At 42.8% G+C, this 21510-nt stretch overlaps 1 protein-coding gene across 2 annotated transcripts in view; it reads right to left on the bottom strand.

The window, feature by feature from the left end:
• LOC122706945 (neuronal acetylcholine receptor subunit alpha-7) overlaps nucleotides 1-21510 on the bottom strand; it is a 141048-nt gene that overhangs the window by 77372 nt on the left and 42166 nt on the right. For both annotated transcript variants that reach the window (XM_043922550.1, XM_043922549.1), the window contains exon 3: nucleotides 6402-6446. In XM_043922550.1, the coding sequence (XP_043778485.1) occupies nucleotides 6402-6446 (45 nt within the window). The remainder of the gene's footprint in view (nucleotides 1-6401; nucleotides 6447-21510) is intronic.

The raw sequence follows: 21510 nt of genomic DNA on the forward strand, positions 1-21510 counted from the left end.
GGTAAAGATCCACCTGCAATGCAGGAGATGTGGGTTTGACCCCTGGATTGGGAAGATCGCCTAGAGAAGGAAATGGCAACCCTTGCCTGGGGAGATCTCATAGACATAGGAGCCTGGCAGGCTACAATCCATGGGGTTGCAGAAGATTAAGACACGACTTAGCAACTAAACAACAATGACAACCTGTTGCAGCATCATTGGGGGCATTTAGGATGGTGACCCACCTCGCCGATGTTTCTAAATTAGAAGTGTATGGCTGGGGGAGGACAGCATAGCACAGCACCCAGAAAGAGCCAATCTTGTTCAACTGGTTTTGCAGGAAGGCCTGGGTAACCAGCCGCACTGTGTTTGCTCCAGCGGCTCCAGCTCTGCCCCCGCTGCCCAGTGTTCCCTTCTTTTCTCTCCCATGTTCTGGGCACAAGCCCTTCCATGCCCAACACCTGTGCTTTCCTAACCATGTTCTCATACCTGGATGCTCCTCTGGGTTGGCAGCTGATTAGCACAGAGTCTGGCATTCATCTTCCCCACTACCCTGCTCAGGGCCCCAGAACTGCCCAGGAAGGTAGGTGTGGCAGATAGATGCTCATCTACTCTGCCTGCTGATAGGGTAGCCACAGCAAGAGGAGAGGCAGGGAAGAGGGAGAGCTTTGTCGGTCAAATGGAAACATCTCTTAAGGGTACCAGGTCTGAGCTGCAGGGAGCCTCCCTGGCAATTCCTCACCCCTCCCATCGCCCCCACCCATGCTCCTACTTGGCCGCATGTGCCCCGGGACCTGTATCTCAGCCAGCCTGCTTGCTCAGTGTCTGCTATGTGTACACGCTCACCAGAACACCGGGATGCCAGCATGACTATTCCTATTTACAAGAGAAACTGGGGCCTGGAGAAGTGAGTCAGGACTCAGAACTTCATTATTTGACTTCAAGCTGGGTGACTCCCAGGCTCTACTGTGGTTGGTTCTTCCCTGCACAGGCAAATTCTGCGCCCCAACAAGGTGGGCTGCTCTTCTAGGGGTCTCCCTTAGTCTAAAGTCAAGTTCAGTTTCTATCATCCTCTCAGCAAAAACAGAGGGCCACTGGGAGCTTTAGGATCAAACAGACCTTGGTTTGTACCCAAGGCTCCAGCGGAGAAGAGCTGTGTCAGCTCCAGCAGGTAAACCACCCTCTCTGAGCTGCATTTTGCTTGTATGTAGCACCTCATCAGGCACTATAAGGATGCAATGAGATAAACTGTCAAAGCAAGTGAGTCACAAGGCCTTGGGAGGTGTGTGATAAATGATGACTCTGAGAAGAAAAGGGATCCTCCCTCTCACAACATCCCAGAGGACATGAGAGCTGGAACAACTGAGCTTCGGCCAAAGATGGAGCGAGCAAAGGCCAGCTCGGTGTCAGGAGTTGGAGCGGGAACCTCAGTGCAGCACTGTCCTGGGCTTTCATGAATACTTCCTAAGAATGGATGTGGAAAAGGGCCCATAAACAAGCAGGGGGTAGGGTTCTATCCTCCAAAGTACTCCTGCCCACTCTGATCACAGATCTGAGGGCAGAGGTGCTGAGCAAAATCTGTGTAGAGACAGCGGCTGGCACGGCTCCCACATGCAGGCACCTGGCAACAGGCATGAACCTAGAAGTGCCAACCCTCCCGGAGCCAACAGGGAAGCCCATCCTTTATATTATACTATATTATATATTAGATTATATACAATAATAAATTTTAAACAAAGATAAAGGTTTCTCTTGAGTTCCAGGAGCTATTCAAGGAAAGTCCTGAATGTGAGGCAGGGAACGGGACTGTCTGAATTTGAACTCAGCTGGACAGAAGTGTGGGTCACTCGGCCCCCGTCTGCAGTTGGTGTCTCAAACGGGGGCAGTCTCTGGGGATGAGCCCTTACCTGAAGGATCAAATGCTAACTCAGAATACAGCCAAACCATCGGTGTCAGGAAACACCTCACACACACATGCTCTGAACGTTCTTCCATCAACTGTTCTGATCTCAGAGGAAGAGAGTGGGCCTCCTCCTTCCTTCCGTCCCAAAACTTTCTTCTCTCAGTGGACATAGGTTTTGCTTAATGGTGGGCTGCTCTTATGGCCCTAAGCAAGCCACTGACCTCTCATCTATGAGCAACATATGTAGCATTTCTATTTTGATAAAAGAATGCAGAAATGAAGAAGGCAAGCATTTCAGAAAAAAAATATGGTTTAGAAACTAATATTCTATGATGCTATTAATTTCATAATTAGAATTAGGAGGTGGAAAATAAGCAGAAGGATGGGAAATCTAAACCAGAAGAATGGTCGAAATTTCAAAAATTCAAAATTAAAGTAGTTTCGTTTTTTTAAGCAAGTTATTTTTTTTTTTTTAAGTCTCCGAATGGCTCAAACACCTCTTTAGAAACTGAAATGGCTTCTGTCAGTTCTTCTCATAGATTAAATCAGATTATGTCTGACAGGACTCCCCAAATGATAAAACTAATATGCAGAAAAAATACACTAGCAGCTTTCTCCTAGGAATATAAAGAAGTAAACAGAGAGATCAAATACTTTCTCTTCCCTCAGGTTCTCTAAATAACTGTAAATTCCTACAAATCAAGGGCAGGTAAGAGAAAGGAAAATACAATCAACAAACTACGTCAAAGAGAATTTTTTCTGCCTCTTCTCTTCTCTTTGAATGTATAGAAAACCCATCATTTGTAGGATGTTGACCTCAGAGTTTAAATATCTAGAGAAAAGATTATGTGGATTCAGGTTTTCAGAACAGGAATTCAGCAACATGAAATAAGGGAGAGGGAAACCAACTGCTGAGAGCAATTTCCTGGGCCCCCTGTCCCTTCCTGTCCATGTTTCTGCCCTCCCTCCCTAGGGACTCTGGCCTTGACCCTCTTCAGCATGGAGCCTCACTTCTCCTCTGTTCCCATTACGCAGGCTGGGCAGGCCAGGCCGGTCACCAGTTTGGGAAACACGAAGAGCAGGAATCAACGTGGTTGTCTTATAAATGGCTCTGGGGCAGCTTCCAAGGCCCGTGGGGGTGACGTCTGAGTTCCCCAGGTCCACGCTGAGGCCACAGTAGGAATACCAAGGCTTTCCAGATGGAAACAGAGTAGGACAGAGGTTTTGATTAGGTAACTGTTAAGGTCTGTTCTAAATCCAAGATTCTTGTGATTCCTTAAAATTCAGCTGGGAGCTATTACTATAGCTGCTCCATGAGCTACAGGTGCCAGATAAAATGTGCCATCCAGCTTTACAAGGACATACATTACAAAGGTGCCCAACTTGTTTTCCACAGGGTGGGCACCTGGAATGAAGCATTAATTACTGAGGTCACACCTAGAAACACTCGGGCTCCCCGCACCACATACATAGAGTCCATGTCTTTCCTCCTCTCCCTTTGATTTCTGTAAATCAAAGAGAATCCCCCCACCTGCCAACTCCATGGTCTACACGGCCAGCCTGCCTCCTGCCAATTCTCTACGTAGGTACTTGGTCTTGGTATCTGAACCTTCTTTAGAGTGTAAATTACACGGCCAGATTGGGAATGGTTTGCAAGTAGAAACTGGGTCTCATCCTTTTCTGGCCCCCCTCAAATGGCCTTGCAATGCCTTTCCACAAAGCAGGTGCTTGAAAAGATTAGTTGAATAGTTACACGAGATAAAAAGGTGAGTTTTAAAACAAATGAAGCTGCAGATGCTTCCGCAAATGCAAGTCTTAATTAGAAATATGCTGTGCTTGAAAGAAATTTAGAGGCCTCTGCTGACATCCTCCAAAGCGAGGATGTCTATTTATGGAGCACCTGAACTCAACGCAGTAAGTAATAATCCAGTTATGTTTTTCCTAGGAACCAACATCCGTTAAAAAAAAAAAAGCCAAATCACATTCATTGTTGAAGATCAATCACTTACTGAGGACTAAGAAATAGAGACTCAGAGAAACATGACGTGACATGTCAGGAACAAATTCAGTGTCTCTCTCTCTCCAGGAGAAAAATGTCCACATCAGCTCTGCACTTTAGAGGGCATGGGAAATGGATGGTTTTATGTCAAAAAGGAAGCATTCTCATTATGCCCCAGAATTCCCAGAGCTATATAACAGTCTTGATTGCATGGGTTAGGGGTGGTGGCTGCAGATCTGAAGGCATTATTGGCAATTCACTGTCAGATACACTTTTAGGATTTGTGCACTGCACTGTATGCAAATACTTTTACCTTGAAAGAAAGAAAAAAAAAAAAACCCTCTGGACTCTGAGATCTCCATGAAATATGTGGGTGAAAGGACACCACTGCCCACTCTTCACTTTTGAGCTGAATTTAAAAATAAACTAGATGAACAGAAGGTCAGATATGGGATAAAGCAAGTATAGTAAAAGTAATTATAGAATCCAGGAGGCAAGTATATGGGTGCTCACTATAAATTCAACTTCTTGGTATAGTTGAAAATTCTCATTAAAAAAAAAATTGGGGAAAAATATTACTCATAATATGTAGTAATCTGGGTGCGGGTTAGTGATTTGCTCACACACAGCCTGAAGAAGGAAAGGGCAACCCACTCTAGTATTCTTGCCTGGAAAATCCCATGGACAAAGGAGCCTGGCAGGCTACAGTCCATGAGGTTGCAAAGAGTCAGACACGATTGAGCATGCCTGCACACATAGCCAGATGAAGGTTAGTTTAAGTGAGAATGCAAAGGGAGAGATTGAGGACAGTTGGGGTGGGAGGGCACTGCTCAGGGGAATGTTGCTGTAAAAGGTAAGAGAAAACCAGGGAGTCACTAGACGGGTTCATGGGGACAGAGGGCAATATGCGTGCACGCTAAGTCACTTCATTTGTGTCCAACTCTGTGCAACCCTATGGACAGGCTCCTTAGGCCATGGGACTTCCAGGCAAGAATACTGGAGTGGGTTGCCATGACCTCCTCCAAGGGATCTTACTGACCCAGGGATCAAACCCATGTCTCTTTTGTCTCTTGCATTGACGGGCAGGTTCTTTACCATTAGCGCCACCTGGGAAGCCCCAGAGGGCAGTATATTTGTATACTGAGAGTGACACAAACACTATTATGATGCTTGAGGCAACAGGAACAGTTGTGAAAGCCCTCACAGCAGGGCCAGGAGACAGGACCACATCCAATGAGGAAGAGCTGGCTTCCATGGGAGAACAGACCCTGCGCCCTTGGCAAGAGAAGTGAAGCTGGAGATGGAGGGCACGGATGTGCAGGTGGGATCCACACACTGAGGCAAGTTCCTTTAAATCCTGCAGGCAAGACCCTCAGACTATTATTTTTGGCATATAATCTGTAAGAAGTTCAAGGGAATGAGTAATGCTGCTATCACAAACTGCCCTTCATTCTGAACTCTACATGTTACTACTTCTATTTTTAAAAGTTATAGAATTGATGGTGAAATCTGTATCTATGTCTCAATTTTAGCAATAAAAAATAGGCATCTATGAATGTATTAATGAATTTTTTAAAAAGCCCCATCTTTGGTAGAGAGGTCGATTTCCAATTTTTTGTTTAATAATTATTAAAATGTATAATTAGTTTCACCTTGATGAATTATATACCAATAATCACTGTAATCCTAAATCAATCCAGAAGAAAAATTCTTAACACTTTTCTGAAGGAATAATTTTTATGTAAATATTTACATTGGAGAGAACCAAGTCAGAATCATTAATAAAAAGACTTTCAAGGATAAAATTCTGTGTGGAAAAGAAAGGCAAGTGCAGAGAGAAAAAGGGACTATGTAAAATATCCACCAGCTAAAGAAGGGCATGTTTGTATATGTTTTTTTGATTAATGATAGGCATGTCAAATTATACAGAATTTAAATATATTCAATTTAAAATAGAGACTGACAGTTTTATTTTTAAATGTTTATATTTACAGCTGGATGGAAGTGATATATTTTGTAGTTAATTAATCTAGGTTAGAACTTTAGATGGCAAGGTAAAAAAATCCATGAATGAAAAAATACAGCATCTCGAAATTCTTGCAGAGATCTCTACAGCAGGAAGCGTGAAGGCTTCTGGCTTGGGCATTGCTCTGCCATATTAAGACATGCACGGCTAGAGACAGGGGGAGCTGGGCAGGCACTCTGGAGCTCTGGGGATCAGTTATGGTGCGGGCTGTGGACATTCACATGCAAACCTGCAATTTACGACTTATGTGCATGTTTCTGCTTTTGAAACTTCCCCAAGTCACCCTGTTGTGAAGCAGGAGCATGCACTGAGCCTTGCAGGGTGTAGTGCCGCACATGCAAAGGTAGGGTGGTCTCCTTCGCTGCTGGCAAACGTGGAGGCAGGCAGGACAGTCCTGGATACTCTCAGGGACCTTGCCTGCAATTCCAGCTCAGACATCTCGGATGCAAGAGCAGGAAGCCCCATGGGCGAGGACGGCCACTGTTGCAACTTACCATTTGCAGCCAAATGTTGGTGGTCAACACTTGATTCTTCTCATCCTTTAAAGGAAAAAATAAAGAGTCAAAGACATGGTTTATACAGTTTCCCTAAAAGAAAATGATACCATTATTCATGCACCAGTCTGATGGTTGGGACGGTTGGTATATGTGGAAATTAGAATTCACCAAGCACTTCCAAATATACTCCAGTATTTCCCTGGAGTGAAGCTTTTCTATTTACACATTCATTACAGAGCTCTTACACAAGATAGAAAAGTAGAGAGGAGGAAATTAAAACCCTGCAACCCCACCATCCAGAGATGATACCTGCTAACAGTTTAACTTACTTTTACTTACACTTTATAAAATCACTTGTATACTTAAAAAAAATGAGACTGGGTGCAAATTCCAATCATTTAAAGTCAAGTTTATTATAAGAATGGATAGAGTTTTAAGCAAATTGAAATATTTTGGGCTTCCCTACCGTGGGAAAGGGAGCCCTCCCGTGACAGCTGCTGCCCCTGTGCTAACAATGCCATGTGGGCCCCATTTCTTCCTGGGTCTGCTACCTTTTCTTCCATCCTTCAACCAGGCAGCACACCAGGCCCTTAACACACACAAACAAGGTAAATCCTGTCCAGGTGAGCAAACTAAGGGTCAGAAAGGTGAGCTGACTTTATGAAGGAAACATTCACACCTGGATCTGGGTCAAGAGCTCTCTTTCCACATTTCCAACCTGAGTGTGGGCTCCAGAAGGATGCCAAGTCTGCATTCTGTCCCGGGAGCGTGAGGCAGCATATCAACGGTGACTTTGCCCCCGCACTAGGCACCCAAAGAAGATGCTAGCCAACTTCAGGCCTTTCCAACTGGGATGCAATCAGCTTTTTTTTTTTTTAAATCATGGCTGGCAAGGCCCAAAAGTGGCTAGCAAAAGCCAGGGTGGGCACGGAGAAAAATGAGCAAGTTTCCTGCAGTAGTTCTACTAAGAACGCTGTTGTTCAATATTTCGTGTTCAATTCGCACCAAAAAAGACTCCACAAACTAGCAATTTCACCCCCTCCACGGGAAAGTGCTTATTAATGCTGAGATGCCCTGAGGCTGAGATCATGAGCTCCTTCTAAAGGAACTAACTGGCCTGGTTCCCTGGTAGCATTCGCAAAAACAGACCCAGCGGCAGAAAGAACACCATCTGCTGGGGCGTGGTCACAGGGCAGGGATGCAAGTGAGAAATGAATGCTGCTTCTCATTAAAATACAAATGTGTTGAACGTGTAAGGAGCTGGCAGAGATTCTTGGACACATCAGTGTCCCTGCCCCAGCAGCTTGCCCTGGGCATCTCTGAGAGATGACAGTGGGGGCAGGAAGGTAATCTCGTTGAGGGGATCAGGCTGCCTGGAGAAAGACAGGGGACCAAGTCCCAGGGACCTCAGGCCAGGGGCTATATCCAGAAGTTGCCAGTCTGGTCACAAGAAAAATATATCCCCCTTTTGCAAAATAACACCTTCCAGGGGTTTGGGTAGAAATATCTGTGGAGCTAACCTCCCTCTGTGCAGAGTGAACAGTCCCTGACGAAGTCATGCATCTGCACTGCATGAGGGCTCTAGTTCCAGTCTGATCCCAGCGCTATTTGAAAGCGCTGATAAACTCTTTCAGGACATATGTCCCTTGCCTCAACTTATTAAGGAATTGTTGTTTTTAATGGACTTAAAATTAGCCAGTGTTCCATTCAGGTGGCTTCTTTCTCTTAATTGCATCCGTGTCTTTATCTTCTGAGAGAAAGGCTTCTGTGGTTTGGGAGCTCAATTACGACCAATCTAATTAAAAGCCTTTCTTCTTTCCAACACGCCAGCTGAAACCTCATTAGAGGGAAACGGGATTTCTGCAGTGTGTAGTGGCATGGGACTGAGCAAGCATTTCAAACTGTAATCAACGCAGAGCAGCAGCCAGCCTCCAATGGAGACAGCAGCGATGCAGGTGGGGGGGCCTCCATAGAGACCCAGGAAAAGCCTGCAGGACCAGCAGGGAGGCTCCTGTCTGTGTTCCCAAGGTGGGCCCCCCATCTCCCATCCCAGGCCACCCACTGGCTGAGTCTCAGCTCTCTCAGTCTGCATGGTACAAGGCACAGTGGCATCTCCTTCTCATCCCCATGGGAAGCATGTCCTTTCCCCTCCAAAGACTGAATGCTTCTGTCACCCCCAAATCTCCTATGTTGAAACCTACCCCCCACTGGGATGGTATGAGGAGGTGGGGTCTTTGGAATGTGTTTAGGTCATAGGGGTGGGTTCACCCTCAGAACCAAGACTGTTGTCCTTATTAAAGGGACCTCAAAGAGCTCCCTCACCCCTTCTGCCATGTGAAGACCCAGCAAGGAGACAGCCATCTATGAACCAGGAAGTAGGCTCTCACCAGACATCAGAGCTGTAGGTGTCTTGATCTTGGATTCTGTAGCCTCCAGAATTGTGAGAAACAAATGTGTGTCATTAAGAGTGAGTGGAAAAAAAAAAAAGAGTGAGTGGTATGCTGGTTACAGCAGCCAAGCTGATGGAAGAAAGGACCCTCACAGTCTGACCTCTGTTCAGTTCCAGAATAGCTCTCTGCCCTTCTCCAGCTGAACTGCTAAAAGAATCAAGTCTTAGGTCCTTAGGGCAGCACACAGCCCCTTCTTTAAGCCATAGTCCAACCAAGTGTTCATTTATTCACCCATGCGACAAAATAATTGTGAAGCACTTTCTGTTTCGGGCATTATGTCAGCCTGACATGCACCATGGTGAACTGAACAGACATGGTCCCTGAGCTTACAGAATATAAAATGTGGGTGAAGGGTGGGATAATATAATTTGACAATGACATACCTGTAATTACAAATGGTGACAAGTCATGGAGGACAGGTAGATGGCATCTTCAGAAAGGATGTCAGGGAGATAAACATCACCAGAGGGATGAAGATGGGGTCCCGAAAATGAGACATGACCTTTACTCCCTATGACTCTGCAACACCAAAGCCATGACCCCTCACACCCACCGTATGCACCTTCCACCTTCTAAGACCTTGCTCCCCCTCAACTCCTGGGGGCCCTTCCTGCTGCACACCCTCCTCCTTCCTCTTTTGCAAGCTCAGGGGCTCCAAGAAGGAAGCTGCAGCCTGCGCAGACCTGTGGCCTCAAGACTACAGGCACCAGGGAGACAGAGTGCAATTCAACCCAAGGAAGAACCTTCCTGCCAGTGGTCTAGCTGTGTCAGAAGGGACTTAGCTCTACTTTTGGTTTCTTCCCACAAGGATAACGAGTTATCTGAACATCATTTCATGTACAATAAATCTATGTTACATAAAGAAAAGCGAGACCTAGCCACCAGTTTTCAAGTTGTGAGTACAGAAGATGGCCACCCTCCCAGTCCACCCTGGGCTGGCCCCCAAAGGCACAGCCAGGTAGCCAGGACCTGCAAGGTCTACACCGCAAGGTCCCCTCCCACCCAGCTCCCCGTCACCCCTTCCCAGCCTTGTCCTCACCACCCACAGCTCTGACTCCCTATGGAGTCGGGAGGGAAGCTTCTCCTCCCTTACCTTGTCCTTCTCCACTGACACGGAAGCTACCAGCCTCCCGTGCTGCCCTCACACTTGTGTGACATCAGGAATCAGCAAATGAAGCTGAACTCAGTGGTCATGTCCCACACAGGCTGGAATCACAGGGGTCCAACACTGGGATTCTTGGTGGGGGGAGGGGTGAGAAGGGGGTTTCCAAACCCTGACCCCAGACCCAGGCCCAGGGGATTTGAAAAACAGGCAGGTATAACCCCCTGGGGCTGTGTATTGTCACCCTCCTTATTTAACTTATATGAAGAGTACATCATGCGAAATGCTGGCCTGGATGAAGCTCAAGCTGGAATCAAGATTGCTAGGAAAAATATCAATCAACTCAGATATGCAGATGACACCACCCTTACGGTAGAAAGCAAAGAGGAACTAAAGAGCCTCTTGATGAAGGTGAAAAAGGAGAGTGAAAAAGCAGGCTTAAAACTCAGCATTCAAAAAACAACCAATAGGTTGGTCATAACTTTTCTTCCAAGGAGTAAACATCTTTTAATTTCATGGCTGCAGTCCTCATCTGCAGTGATTTTGGAGCTCCCCAAAATAGAGTCTGACCAACATAGACAGCATATTAAAAAGCAAAGACATTACTTTGCCAACAGAGGTCCGTCTAGTCAAAGCTATGGTTTTTTCAGTAGTCATGTACGGATGTGGGAGTTGGACCATAAAGAAGGCTGAGCACCAAAGAATTGTGCCTTTGAACTGTGGTATTGGAGAAGATTCTTGAGAGTCTCTTGGACTGCAAGGAGATCAAACAGAGGATGAGATGGTTGGATGGCATTACCGACTCAATGGACATGAGTTTGAGCAAATTCTGGGAGATGATGAAGGACAGGGAATCCTGGCGTGCTGCAGTCCACAGGGTTGCAAAGAATCGGACATGACTGAGTGACTGAAGAACAACGACGACCTTCTGGGAGCAAACAGCACAGGATCTGGGCATGGGTTCCAGGGACTCCAGACCCTCAGCAACCGTCTGTCCCTCATGGCCCTGACCCAACCAGACTGGCTTGCACAGAGGGCAGAGCCCACACTGGCTGCTGGGAAACCTCCTGGGCTCCAATCAGCTCCTCTTATTAAGCATTCACTGTCCACGATTTCAGTGTTCACTCCTGGGAAATGGGGAGACAGCAGATGCCCCCACAACCTCCCAGTGTAGGAGGGACAAGGGCAGTGTCGCATAGGCTGTGACATGTGTCTCAACTCCAGTGCATCCCCATGTGGTGGCGCTCACTCTCTCTCTCTTACACACACACACACACACACACACACACACCCACCTCCCCCACAAGACCCATGCTCCTTCCTGACCCTGGGATCTCACAGGACGACACAGGACCCCTGGCTACCATGGAACCACAAAAATCAGTACACAAGCACTCCCAAAACCAACCTCTCCTTTGCTTTTCAGTCTGAGCACTTCAGAATAGTATTTAGTCTCAAAAAAGAAGGAAACCCTGCTCTTTCCAACAGTGTGATGAACCTGGAGGATGTGATGTTAAATCAAAGAAACCACAGAAAGACAGACTGCATGATTCCACTTGTGTAAGAAATCTAAAATAATCTAACCCATAGAAGCATGGAGCAGAATGGTGGCGGCCAGAGACTGGATTTGGGGGAAAAGGAATGGGAGGTCTCTGTCCAAGGGTGCAAAGTTTCAGTCTATAAGATGAACAAGCCATAGAGACCCCCAGTGAGGCAGAGAGTCTATAACTAATAATGCTGTAAGGTAGTCTTAAACATTTGCTAAGAAGGTAGACCTTATGTTAGGTATTCTTATCATAGAAATAATAATTCTAACAACAAATTTAAAAAGACAGTAGGAGGAAACTTTGGGAGGTGATGGCTATGTTAATGTCATAGATTGTGGTGAGTGTTTCACGGGTGTATGTTTATCTGCAAACACTTCAAATTGTATGCATTAAGTATGTACAGCTTTTGGTATGTCAATCATACCTCAATAAAGGGATTTTTAAAGCACACTATATGTTTTTTAAAAATCAGTCTCTTGGAATAATCACATGGCTGCCTTAGAGCACGACCACTCTGATGATGTGTCATGTGCCATCCTGCACTCCCACAGCAACCATTCTTCAGGAAGTTACAGGGTGACATTATTCAACTTTATTTTGCAGAGCTTCCGACACTTTCTCTTTGCTTTTGTGTAGATGCTGAGGAAAAAAAACAGGTAATAATAGATCTGTGTCTCGATTCTTGTTTGCAGAGAAAGTTGCTGGATAACATAAATCCTTATTTTTGTAGTCCTCTGTAGTTTATAAAAAGGGTTACTTCTCTTACCTAATTTAATCTTTACACCAGCCATGTTTTTGTCCTGTTTTTAACAGAAAAATAGAGAGGCTGTGATTCTCCCTGAGTCAGCAAGATATTAGGTTGAGAAAAGATTCATATCCAGAATAAGAAATAAATGCCTACATATCAGTAAGAAAAAGGCACACAATCAGATAATTCTGTCCAACAGAAAGAAAGGGCAAAAGATGAACAAGCCAATGATTTTCATCACAGAGGATACCAGTAAATGTCATATGAAAAGAACATAGCTAAATTCAAGAGTCTGCAGTCTTCTGAATGTCATACACACACACACACACTTTTTTTTTTTTTTCAAACTCATTATAGTCTTGGGAAAATTACAAAGTCAGTGCTATTATTATTCTCATCTAATAATGGGGACTAGAGGAAGAGTTCCCAAATTTAACTGAATACATCACTGTTCTGTTTGAGTGTTTTGCAGTGAGCCTGTATCACCTTTATAATCAAAAGGGAGGGATATATAAAGATATCAACTGTGAAACCAAACAGCCCATGGCCCTAGGTCTCACAGCTCATGCAGAAGCTGAGACCCAGTCCCTTACCTGTTTAGCTCAACACTTGTGTTTCAGCCACCAGGCAACTCTGCTCCCAGTATTCTTCCTAACAAGAAACACTTTGGTGATGGTCACAGTAAACGGTTCCCTTTGATTTCCATACATCACAGAAATTCTCAAAGTATAGACCGGGAACCTCTGAGTTTCTGAGATGCTTTCAGAGGATTAGTGAAGCCACAATTTTTCACAACTATCAGGAGTTATTAGCCTGTTTCACCCTCATTTCCTCATGAGCAGTTGGTAGAGCTCTGCAGAGCCACGAGACATATAATGCAGCAGACTGCAGAAGCAGATCAGAAAATCCAGTCCTCTGTAAAGCTGGGCCTTCAGGAGATTTGCAAAAAATAAGAAACAATGCCACCCTTCTCACTAAATGTGTTTTGCTTGAGAATATAGTTATTTTTCTTAAAATATTAGTTATGATTACAAGGCACAGGTTTATGATAATTTTAAATCGATTCATGGACTTGAAAATGTTTTCTTAGGCTTTATTTCAAACATGCTAATAAATATTGATAGATGTAACACATGTAAAAAAAAAATGGGAAGGGAGAGAATTTGCAATAATTTTTATGAGAGTAGAGGGGTCCTAAAGCTCAGAAGTTTGAAAATCACTGGTGCAGGCTTGGTGTTCTTAATACATCCTGGTGCTTGGACCCAGGGGCTTGGCCCCATCTCAGTGCTCATTTGCAGGTTGCCCAAGGTCTGTATCTTGGGGTACAGTGTGAAAGGCCTGCCCTAGCCTCCCCAGGGAGGGATGAGGGGTTCAGGGGCGCACTTTTAACTAGGGCTAAAAGACATTCTTTCTGCTACTATTAGAGGAACAGCCTCCCAGTGTCCCCCAAAGGACTCAAATCTAGAGGAATGAAGCCTAAGATATGGAGAAGAAGAGCAGAACCAGAAAAGAAGTTCCATCTTGAGTCAGCAGAGCTGGAAGGTGGAGGAAGGGGTGGAGGGGCTGGGGGATTATGGATCCAGGGGAGAGAAGGGGAGAGAGGCAGACTCTGGTCACTAGAACCCTTGTGTGGAACTTGCAGGAAGGGAAGACAAGGAGATGATATACATAAAAGAAGGCAGGAGCCAGAAGTGAAAGCAGTAATGTTTTCTTTTTATTGTTATTATTTGACATATATAATATTTCCACAAGCAATGTAGATTAATTGGCTTAACAAATTAACATAAAGTAAAAATCACATAAAAGGAAAGAATAATACAGAAAAAAGTTTATACTATTATACTACAGAAAATTAAAAACTATGAGTAAACATACACTTGTAAGGCATGGGCAAGATAAAAAAAAATTGGAGTGACAGATTCACAAATATAGTTTGGAAGTGAATGAATCAATGAATACACAAATAACTTAAAATAGCAAATGCAAGAAAGAAAAGGAAAACAGATGAGCATAAAAAATACAAAGTATAATCTGGAAAAAAGTCCAATTAAGACAAGCATGCTTCCTGTGAGTTCTTTCTACTATATAACTCAATAAAACCTTGGATCAAATTAAACATGACTTCAAAGATGAGACTATAAAAGACCTGAATGAAACAAAAAGGACACTGAAGAGCTAAACAAATAAACTGAGAGCCAAAACAACACAGTTACATGGCTAGTAAATTAGAACCAGGAAGGAACAAAACAGACCCAGCTGAAAATTGAATTAATGGCATGAAGGCAAGGCATGAGATAACCACAGTGTGTGCAGAGGAAAAACACAGAGATTAATTAGGAAAGAGGACACAGAGGTGCCAAAAGGAAGACACAACTTGAACTGAAATAGAGAACATGCATGTGGGAAGCAAAAAGTGTACTGAGACCACACACAGGAGACGTAATTCTGGTTCTAACAAAACAGCCGAATCCATGACCTGAACACTGTCCTGCTACCAAACACCTAGAGATGCTAGAGGAAATTATAGAAATATTTTCTTAAATGTAAATGGGAATAAAAAAAGGAGAGAAATCTTCAAAAACAAAAAATCCAAGAGGGACCGAAAATGACACTGTTAGTGCATAAGCTGGTGTAGGAGAGTGGCAGCCAGTCATATTCAGAGAGCTTGAACAAAGCCTCCGTGGGACTGAATGCTAAACTCCCACTCCATAGGTGAGGGGAGCTAACCCCATGCCATCCACCCAGCCATGGGACACAAGGATCTTTAAGAGTCCACTGCTGGAAGGAAACACAGGCAAGTCTGTCTCAGTCTGGGGTGACAGTGGAGGAAAAAAGGCAGCACTTAGGGCTTCCCTGGTGGCTCAGTTGGTAAAGAATCCATCTGCAATGCAGGAGACCCTGGTTTGATTCCTGGGTTGGAAAGATCCCCTGGAGAAGTAATCGGCTACCCACTCCAGTATTCTTGGGCTTTCCTGGTGGCTCAGCTGGTAAAGAATCCGAATGCAATGTGGGAGACCTGGGTTTGATCCCTGGGTTGGGAAGATTCCCTGGAGAAGGGAACGGCTACACACTCCAGTATTCTGACCTGGAGAATTCCAAGGACTAGTCTATGTAGTTGCAAGGAGTCCGGCATGACTGAGCAACTTTCACTTTCATTTTTTATAATTCCTCAGAAAGTGTAGGTCTTCTTTCAGATGGAGAATTCAAATATAAACAATCCACAATGCCTGGGGACTCTGCAAACTAAGAAAGTAGCATAAAACTATTCCATAGCAGTAAAACTTGAGGTAACAGACAAAAGCAGAGAGAATAAACAACTAAGCAAAAAAAAAAAAAAAAGGCAAAAAAAATTGTTTATAAACCACAACCATGATTATGTCTTCCTGATGCAAAATATAAAATATGTAAGTAAAAAATCTCCCATGACCAAGATACAGAAAACCAAGTCAGCAGGAACAAATCCCCCAAAATTCAGACCAGAGAAATATCAGAGGGAAAATACTGAATACCCATGTTTAAAAATGGTTACGTATATAAAGATATCAAAAGCACAAGAGAAGAATAAGATACTCAGGGATAAAACAAGACAAAACAAAAGGATAATTTTGCAAAGTGAAAAATGTAGTCACTGAAATAAACACTCAAAGGATAAGTTACAGACTAAAAATAAAAAGATCTGAAACAATAATTAGTAAAATGAAGACAGACCTGAACAGATGGCCTAAAATACAGGATAACATGATTGCTTAAAAGACATGAAAGATACAATGAAAACATCTAACACACATCTAAAAAAGCTTTAGAAAGAGAAAATTTAAAGAGATAATGACTGAGAAATTACCAAAATTGTTGCACTCTCAGTTTAAGAAATTTTGACAAGTTCCTCAAGAAGATGAGTATGACTCACAAAGTAATCAAGGTTTAATCATTTTTTTCAGCTCCTATATGTAAAGAGCTTAGGATTAATCACTGCCACACTTACAGCTTTCCTGGTAGCTCAGACGGTAAAGAATATGCCTGCAGTGCAGGAGATCTGGGTTTGATCCTTGGGCTGGAAAGATGCCCTGGAGAAGGAAACGGCAACCCACTCCAGTATTCTTGCCTGGAAAATTCCATGCACCGAGGAGCCTGGTGGGTTACAGTCCATGGGGTTGCAGAGAGTCAGACTAAGCAACTAACACTTTCACTTTCACATAACAACAACAAACAACAATGAACATACTGAAAATCAATGACCTTAGCTGGACCCATGAGAGATCGATACTGCAGGGTAAAGTGCCACACAGAAATCTGGAAACAGGCGAATTCAGAGAGTCACAGCTTAGTTGGGGCAGATGCCATTAGAGCCATAAACTTATAGCAATGCCCACATGGTCATTTTGATGAGTCTGCTGAGGATGAACTTGAGTGAGAATAAGAAACTCCAGGATCCCACAATCATGTGGACAACTACACTTTCATGAATTTTATCTCCAGGATCCCCATTAAGTTCTTATGGTAAATATCCAAGAAAGATCCCAAAAGATCCCCTTATAACTCTGGCATGGGGAAGGAAGACAGGCCACCCAGAGCGTTCACCTTAGCAAAGGCCACTTTCCAAGCTTTCCAGCACTTGATCCCCACCATTCCTCCCACACCAGAACGCTGTAGCCTTTCTGTTTCACTGGGGCGGGGTCGGGGGTGGGTGGTGGTAGGCAGATCATACAAGCTATAATAAGATAGAAACACTTGTGAAGGCCACAGCCCAGGAGCACAGGCCCATGAGCACAGGCCCACTGAAGACTGAGATTTAATCCTAACACCACAGAACCTACAGAACACCTCCCCTCTCCCACATCTTTCCACCACACTAACACTCCAAAAGGAGGACAGTGTGTTCCCCCTGAAAGAGCTGCAGATCGCCTCTGAGTAGGGGTACTGAGCAAAGATCAAAGTCAAGAGGGGAGACAAAAAGACAATAGAAGAATCTGAAGCCTCTGGCACCAAAAGCTACAGCAAACATTACAGCCCAACTACTAGTCAAACTAACAGAAATTCTCAAATGATAGGTGTATTTATTTCAATTTCTATTATTTTATAGGACACTTCTGGTGTGTGACAGAATAGCTATAAGGCAACTAAAAATAAGAAAAAAGTCTGAAGAAACAAAGCAAGAATCAGAAAAGACTCTGATATGACACAGATGTTAAAATTATCAGACATGAAATTTAAAATAATATGATCACTGTGTTAAATGGCTCTAAAGGAGAAATAAACAACAAGCAAGAACAGATGGGTAATGTCAGCAAGAATATGGAAAGTCTAAGGAATAATCTAAAAGAAATACTAGGAATTTTTTAAAAGGTAACAAAAATAAAGAATGCCTATATGAAATTTGAATATATTTTATCAAAAATGTACAAAATTCTATTCAATGCAAATATTTTTAAATTAAAGAAAGAAACAAAGTCTTTGATGGGCTCATGAGTAGATTGTACAGAGCCAAGGAAATAATTAACAGGCTTGAAAATATGGCAGAGAAACTTCTGAAACTGAGGGATTTCCCTGGTGGTCCAGTGGTTAAGAATACACAAGAGATGTGGGTTCAATCCCTGGGTCAGGAAGATCCCCTGGAGGAGAGCATGGCAACCCACTCAAGTGTTCTTTCCTGGAGAATCCCACGGACAGAGGACTTGGCGTGCTGCAGTCCACAGGGTCGCACAGAGTGGGACACTACTGAAGGGACTTGGCAGGCGAGCATGATCTCACATTTGGTGATGAAGCCTTTGAACACAACTGCAAACGGATGATGATCCATGTAGAAAGCTCTAGGTTGGATTTTATAAAACTTGCTCTGTGAAAGACTTACCAGAATGAAAAGACAAACTACAGACTGGGAGACAGTTTGGCAAAATACATCTCTGATAAAAAAACATGAATCTGAAATATAGGGGGAAAAGTCAACAATAAGAAAACAAACACCCTTACTAAAAAGTAGGCAAAAGACGTGAACAGACACTTAAACCAAGAGGATATACAGATGGCTAATGAGCATACAAAAAGATTCTCAATATGCCATTAAGGAATTATAAATTAATACACTAAATGGGAAAAGAATTTGAAAAAGAACTGATACATGTACATGTACAACTGAATCACTTCGCCATACACCTGAAACCAACACAACATTACTAACCAACTATACTTCAATATAAGATAAAAACTTCAAATAAAAACAACAAAAAAAAGTGGTGACATACTACACGTCTATCAGCATGACTAAAATCTAAGAAACTGACAATACCAGTTGCTAGGAGGGTATGGAGCAGCAAGAACTCTGATTTACTGCTGGTGGAAATGTAGACAGCACAGCCAACCTGGAAGACAGTTTGGTAGTTTCTTACAAAACTGAACCTGGTGTCACCAGACTATCCAACAACTGCAGTCCTAGATATTTACCCAATGATTTCAGAACTGATATCCACACCAAAACCTTCATGTGAATGTTTTTGGCAGCTTTATTCATAAATGCCAAAACTCGGAGGCAACCAAAAAGCCCTACAGTAGGTGAACAGATGAACTGTGGTACCTTCGTACAGTGAATTATTATTCAGGGATAAAATTAAATGAGCTATCAACCCATGAAAGACATAGATAAATCTTAACTATATATTGCTAAGTGAAAGAAGCCAGGCTGAAAAGGCTACATACTCTATGATTACAATTATAACACATTCTTAAAAAGGCAAACCTAGGACTGATAAATGGATCATCAGTTGTGTGTATGTGAGGTTATACGGATGAATAGATGGAGCACAGGGGATTTTTAGAGCAGGGAAACAATTTTGTATGATACTGCAATAGTGAACACAAGACATAAAACATTTGTGAAAGCCCATATAACTTTACAGCACAAAGAATAAACCTTAATGTATACAAATTTGAAAGTAAACCGTTTAGGAAGTCAGAGGTTCCAAGGTGGAATGCAAAAACGTGAGAAACTGATCTAAACACATTACAAAGGTAAAAACCTCCCTGACAGAGTTGGAAGAAACGGGTGCTGACTTAAGTAATTCCCACATGAGTGGAGTCTCTATGGCAGTGTACACATGCACTGCACTTTAGGTGACAAAGCTCTTCTCCATAGAGGTCTGGGTTAACAGTTCTAAACCACTGCAGGTATACTGGAATTGAACAATTAAGTAAATGGACGAAAGATGCAGGGGAGTCAGATTTCTCACTGCTGGGTTGGAAAGGAGGTTAGAATTACCCACATGGTAATGGAGTAGAGTGGAATACACAAGGAAAAATCCATGTTTAGCTTAATATATAATAGATTTCAATGTTATACACAGAAATACTCGTGTGTGTGTGTGTGTGTGTGTGTGTGTGTGTGTGATAGTGTACACATACTTATCTCCTTACTCTGTCAACTTTGAGGGCCTAGAAACAATGATGCCCCAGTAGTACACCTATTACCCAGATTTTGTTTCCTAATCATTCTCCAGTAAAAATAACCAGGGGTCCTTGAGAAACAGTTGACTCCAGGTGTTGGGCAGGTAATAGACAAGATGACCTGGAGCATCTTTTGATGCTTTGAGTGCCAGGAAATAAGAACATGAACAAAAAATAAATACATAAAATCACAACGATGAGGGTGCATCAAAGAGTCACAGGAACAAATAGGCCAGGGGGCCAAAACCAGAACAATTTGCAAAGCAAAATTGTTTTGTTTCTAAAGTAGTATTGAATTATAACCAGAGTGTAAGATAAATATCTCCACGTCCACTGCCAGAAATGAATAGTGGAATAAATTAATTGGAGTAGGCACTCCAGTATTTATGCCTGGAAAATTCCATAGACAGAGGAGCCTGGCCAGCTACAGTCCATGGGGTCCCAAAGAGTCAGACACAACTAAGCACACATGCACACACACACGGGATAAATAAATAAATGGGAGAAAAGAAAGAAATCTCTCATGCAGAGAAACTCCAAATAGTTTATGTAGATGCTCCACTTTTTAAGGAGATGGAGCTTAGCTCCCCAGTACTTAAATGTAGGCTGCACGGAATGACTTCCTTATATAAGACCACAGTGTAGACAGGGGGGAAAAAAAGAGTAATTGTATAGTGGAGAGGCCTGACCTGCCTAAAATTATATGATCAAGGTAAACATCAACAGTGATAAATCATATTGACAGTATGTACCCTTGATATGGGGGTTTCCCTGATGGCTCAGCAGTAAAGAATCCGCTTGCCAATGGCTGCCAATGCAGGAAACAGGTTCGATCCCTGGGTCAGGTAGATCCCCTGGAGTAGGAAATGGCAACCCACTCCAGTACTCTTGCCTTGAAAACCCCATCCACAGAGGAGCCTGGCAGGCTACATTCCATGGGGTCGCAAAAGAGCGGGACACAACTTAGTGACTAAATAACAACACCCTTAATAATGACAGAATAAGATGGTACTTTCCTTCTGTGGTCCTCCTCCCTAAACACACTACTCCAGTCTAATCATGAAGAAAACATCTGACGAATCCCAACTGAGGGATATTCTACAAAATGCCTGACCAGTATTCTTCAAAACTGTCAAAAGTGTCAAATACAAAGAAAGTCTGTCACAACCAAGAGGAGCCTAAGGAGACAACTAAATGGAATATGGTACCTGGATGCAATCCTCGAACAGAAAAAAGACAATAAGTAATAAAAATACCAAGAAAATCCTAATAAAGCATGGACCTGAATTTAAAATGCTCTATCAATATTTGTTCATTAATTATAATAAAATGTACCATACAAATAACAGGGGAAACCAAGTGTGAGGTAAATGAGTAAATCTTTGCAATCTTTTTCTAAATCTAAAACTGTTCTAAAATAAAATATATACCTAAAAAATTAAATCTATTAAAGTGAAGTAAGTCAAAAAGAGAAAGATAATTATCATATGACATCACTAATATGTGGGATAGAAAATAGGATACAAATGAACTTATTTACAAAACAGAAACAGACTCACATAGACAACAAATGTATGGCTACCAAAAGGCAGAGAGGAGCAGGGGGGATAAATTGAGATTGGGATTACCATATAACATTATTATATATAAAATAATAAGGTCCTAGTGTATTGTACAGGGAACTATATTCAATATCCTATAATAAATCATAATGGAAAACAAAAATAAATAAATATGAGCAGTATTTTAGCCATGAAAAATCTAAATCACACTGTAGTGAAACTGTAGTATATTAAAATATATTCTAGAAGCTCAAAAGAGTCAA

The sequence above is a fragment of the Cervus elaphus genome, chromosome 13 (genome assembly GCF_910594005.1).
Source record: "Cervus elaphus chromosome 13, mCerEla1.1, whole genome shotgun sequence".
Taxonomy (NCBI): Eukaryota; Metazoa; Chordata; class Mammalia; order Artiodactyla; family Cervidae; genus Cervus; species Cervus elaphus.